The sequence below is a fragment of the Frankliniella occidentalis genome, unplaced genomic scaffold (genome assembly GCF_000697945.3).
Source record: "Frankliniella occidentalis isolate FOCC.00 unplaced genomic scaffold, Focc_3.1 Scaffold459, whole genome shotgun sequence".
Taxonomy (NCBI): Eukaryota; Metazoa; Arthropoda; class Insecta; order Thysanoptera; family Thripidae; genus Frankliniella; species Frankliniella occidentalis.
The window spans coordinates 37,566-41,802 of record NW_026267577.1 but is presented as its reverse complement, the minus strand read 5'-3'; the positions used below and the strand labels follow the sequence as shown (position 1 = coordinate 41,802).

The 4,237-nt window shown below is 40.3% G+C and overlaps 2 protein-coding genes across 3 annotated transcripts in view; both read left to right on the top strand.

The window, feature by feature from the left end:
* The first annotated feature begins 9 nt into the window (after positions 1-9).
* LOC127751392 (uncharacterized) lies at positions 10-2,378 on the top strand. Its single transcript, XM_052274880.1, has 6 exons — positions 10-1,163; positions 1,245-1,386; positions 1,475-1,598; positions 1,686-1,883; positions 1,979-2,066; positions 2,184-2,378. Exons 3-6 carry the CDS (start codon positions 1,528-1,530, stop codon positions 2,367-2,369), a joined length of 543 nt encoding a protein of 180 aa, XP_052130840.1. The 5' UTR covers positions 10-1,163; positions 1,245-1,386; positions 1,475-1,527; the 3' UTR covers positions 2,370-2,378.
* A 968-nt stretch (positions 2,379-3,346) lies between these two features.
* Positions 3,347-4,237, top strand: part of LOC113213801 (lysine-specific demethylase 4D-like) — a 12,064-nt gene continuing 11,173 nt past the window's right edge. For both annotated transcript variants that reach the window (XM_052274879.1, XM_052274878.1), the window contains exon 1: positions 3,347-3,486. The gene's annotated coding sequence lies outside the window, so the exon portion shown is untranslated. The remainder of the gene's footprint in view (positions 3,487-4,237) is intronic.

The window sequence follows — 4,237 nt, the reverse complement described above, 5'->3', positions numbered from 1 at the left end:
ACACAATCATATTCAATTTTATAAAAGTCTATAAATTGTAATAAAATTTCTTAGTGAGTTGTATACAAACCGTTTCACCCGGGATTAGAGACGAATACAAAAATCCTAACCTCTAAAGTACGCTCACACGTTATTCCTAGGGAGAGCGTTCGACAATTTGCAAAGTATTCTCGTCATGCACCGGCCAAAATAAACACGCACATTGAAATATACATGCTGAAAGAACTGGTTTTCATATGGTAACGAAATGATAACAAACAAAAGCAGAGGCAGTACTTGTTGCTATTTACAGGCCTGGTCCGCTTAGCCACACTCACGCACAACGATCTGCAAATAAAATCGGCTGCCTGTGAATAGCGCTGAGTCGTGGCGGTGGTGGTCACGCACTCGCTTCGTCTGCACCGTTGCATAAAACGCAACGACAACATAGAATTCTGGTGTGAAAATGGCATCGGAGGTGAATGTATCGTTAAACTATTTACAAAATTTCGCCACCAGCGGCCCTCCCCGTTCTCATTATGCTTCGTTGCAGGGATGCAGACAGACCATGACAGACGTTTAAAGTTTCAACGCCAAGCGCCAAACTTTTCTCCGAGTCCTCGCTGTTCTCTTAACAGTGCTGAGTGTTTGGGTGCGTACTGGTGGAACTATGTAAATGGCGTATTTTTGGTTGAAATCATTTACATGGACGTTTCAAACGTCTCAAATGAGGTCGGTATGTGGTTGTTGTCTGTGTACTCTGCGCATCATAACCTCTTGTCTTGTATGTAATTACCCAGGTAACTAAGGTTTACTTTTCTTCCAGTTTCTTTGTCGGAAATGTATGCAGACATTGGAACTGAAAATCCCTCGTACCCTTCAGAAGAATTACTAAGGCCAAAGTCCGAGGTCCCCGAATGTGAAGAACCGACTGATCTCCCTCTTCTTTCGCATGTAATATTGGGTCGGCCTGTGGAAGAGTTTGATGTTAGCAACTTCCAGCTGTACTTATGTGGCTCCGGCACTTATCAGGCACTGCAAAAATGCGTATCTGGCGTCTGTTTTAAGAGATGTGGAACTGCTTCCTCCCATGTCTGTGCTGGAAATAACTTTCAGTTTGTTCTTGAACTCCATGAAAATATTTTAAGTCACCCTTAGTAGCTGACAGGCAGGAATATCATGTGGTAAGAGTGCTAAAACATGTTTATCAGTATGAGCTTGCTTGACGCACTGCAATAACGTTTGATATGCCATTCTTCTTGTAGGTTTGCTGTCAAGGAATGCAACTCGTACTCTATTGACACAGTGATCACAGACAAGCTGCGGTATGTCCTCCAGCCAGTGTTGTTTGAGAGGGCCGTTCGCAGTAACAGTTGTAATGATGTTCAAACAATGTGTGTGAAAGAGGTATGTATCAGTGTGGATTTCTATTCACATTCAGCCTTCTAAACAGAATTCTGTTTTATGTAACATTTATTTTATGAGATTGCTGCAGATGACCCAGAACGTGAGCAGCTGATTCCTGGGAAAAGGGCTGGGTGCCAAATCATGACTTCTACCATATCTAATGCCCTGAAGGTATCGCAATGCATCAGATTTCCTCCATTATCAGAAAATAGGTTAGTGTTAATCTTCGGTATTACAGAATGCGTGAACTACCATCACTCCTTGAAATGGCAGCTTTTACTTTGGCTCTTACTTAACAGGAAGACTGAAGAATTCATTAATGTGCTGGCTGATTTGCTGCATAGCTTTTACAAAGCAGAACCACGGGGCAACCAACAGTCACTCATAGATGTATCATGTGTGGGAGCACAAATTGGTCCCAATGACCGTGGTGTCAGTAAAGAGCATGGATTCCTTGATGTCCTTTTGAAAACTGAACTGACTTCTTCAGGCTCTGAGTAAGTGCCATCCAAGTTGTCGAGTCGAACAAGTTCAAGCCCCAACGATGCTAGTTGTTTGATGCATTTTTCTTGCACTCTCCTCTAGATCCAAGGAAAGTACTGTTGATATGTTTGAGAGCAACCAAGTGGGTGTGGATAGCTGTGGATAGTGGATTGCAACAGAGTAGTGCTGATTTTGTGGTAGGTATAAGGACCAAATTCTGAATGTGTCTTGGTCATATTAAATTGCAATGCAACTTGACATAAGTATATTTAAAAGAACCTAAAATATGGTGTTATTTTTTCTATTTTTGGCAGGAGGAGGGAATTTCATTTTGTCATATCAAGTCCTTTTGGCTGCTCTTTAGCACACTGTGCAGTTGTGAAGCAGTTAATCCCTTGGCCTCCATTGTGTTGATTAAGCTGGACAAGTTTAGATATCAAAATATGCCCCATGGCAGCTACAATGAGGTGGTCCAAATTACCATGCATGGTCCATATTAGATCATTTGACGGTAGTCTCTTCTCTGCAACACCTTCCAGGCCAATTAGTACAACGGATAAGCCTCCTCGGTATTATGCAGTGGTACAGTTGTATCTGGGACAGTGAATGTTATTTAGGTGTTGCGTCAAAAGTCCTTGACGTTCCAGACAGATCAGGATCAGAAAGTCTGATGGGATTTTATGAGTCTTAAAAATTAATGATTAATAGTGAGTATTTAAATACTGTTCCAAGTGAGTGTGAGTGTGGTCAGCATGACAACATTTTGATGTAACTCTTTTGTTCCACAGCAAGTTATCTAGTGTGTGAAGCATTCCTTAATGAGAAGTCTGCGAGGAGCAAGATCAAGAGCTCAGCGGCTTCCAGTTCATCGTCTACATCAAGTTCTAGTAGTAGTCTGTCAAGCCAGAGTGTCGTCCTAGGATGCAAAAGAACAGCGTCTAACCTACCAAGCCTCAGCAGTGTAAAGGATGATAGGCCTTCTAAAATGGTTAACAGCGAAGTAAGTAAATTTTCTCCCCTCCTGAAACATTTCATATCCCTCTAATTGCTTCTTAGAAAATATTTTTGCATTAGAACAACAACATACGTATTTGGTTTTTATCTATTGTTTTGCAGCAAGATGATAAGTCATCAGAGTGAAAAGGAGAGAAGAGGCCTCGATCCAATGCAATGCACCAAAAGACCTTGAGTTCTCCACTTTAAGTCCTTCTGAAGAGATAGAAAAGGATGGCCTCCAGAGACACAGTACTTGAGCTGGAAATGAACCAAAAAGATTTCAGGTGGGTCTACAAATTATTGTTGTGTGATGAGACTTGTGTACAGTTTGCAGACAAACTTGTTTCCAGTGTTTGTGCAATAACCTGGCTTGTTTTCTCCTTTCCTTTCAGTTAATTCATCGGGGGAGTGTATGCAGGCCAGCCTTTCTTTGAAATAATTTGTGAACATGGAACTGCCCAGCTATTATTGTGTTACCACAGTGCTGTGGTTTGAGATTGAACATGCATGACAAGGTCTAACTTTTAAGAGTTACTCCTATCCGATGTAAGGCTCTGAACGCCTCCATTTCATTTCTCAGTTTTCACAGAAACTGGCCATTGGAAAAACCACTTTAAAAAGGTATTGTGCTGTTATAGTCTTGTTACTTTAATTCTCATCTGAACAATTCTGTTTTAGGATGCCCCTTATTCACCTAACTGTATATGTTATCTCCTGTGGTGCTGTTGGCCTGACTTACCTATTGGTTAATACATATTGTTGTCCCTTAAATATCTGTCTACCATTTATCTTTGAGTGCAGGCAAGAGCCTATCCTATAATGTATGACAATCATTCCTCCAATGGCTTCTGCATTTGAACTTTTACTGTCACCATACATGTTCATTGAAAATCCCTCTTTTGTGAGGTCACCACTGTTGTATTGGCTTTGCTTGCCTCAATTGCATAGTTTAACTATGCTTTCCCAATCATTTTTTCCAAAGCTACTCTGAAGAAAGACCAATTTTTTTGTGATTTAATATACTGTACATGTGATCTTTGATGAGCACATTGACCTTTGCTTAGAACTAGAGTACTCTGTGTATTGTATAGTTTGTATCTTGTCTTTCTCTTACTGTGTAGAGAGAAAAATAAATTAATATCAATGGATTTTAAGTACCCTTTCTAGGTGTATTTATTGCGGACTGACCACGGCTGTTCTTCTGTTGTAACTTTTAACTTACTGCGCTGTTTTGCTATTGAGCTGATCTTGCCATTTATGGTTCTTACCAAGTCTTCTATATTTATCCTGAATCTTTATTTGAATGCAGGATGGAAACTTTCTAGTTTGACAATCTTTTTTTTTTTTTTTTTTTTAGGATTCCACAGTGTCT

Bases quoted from the DNA above. Each gene is read 5' to 3' on its own strand.
- LOC127751392 (XM_052274880.1), top strand. From the start codon at position 1,528: ATGACTTCTACCATATCTAATGCCCTGAAGGTATCGCAATGCATCAGA. The intron at 1,599-1,685 runs GTTAGTGTTAAT...CTTACTTAACAG, and splicing joins CCTCCATTATCAGAAAATAG to GAAGACTGAAGAATTCATTA. The intron at 2,067-2,183 runs GTAGGTATAAGG...TATTTTTGGCAG, and splicing joins AGAGTAGTGCTGATTTTGTG to GAGGAGGGAATTTCATTTTG.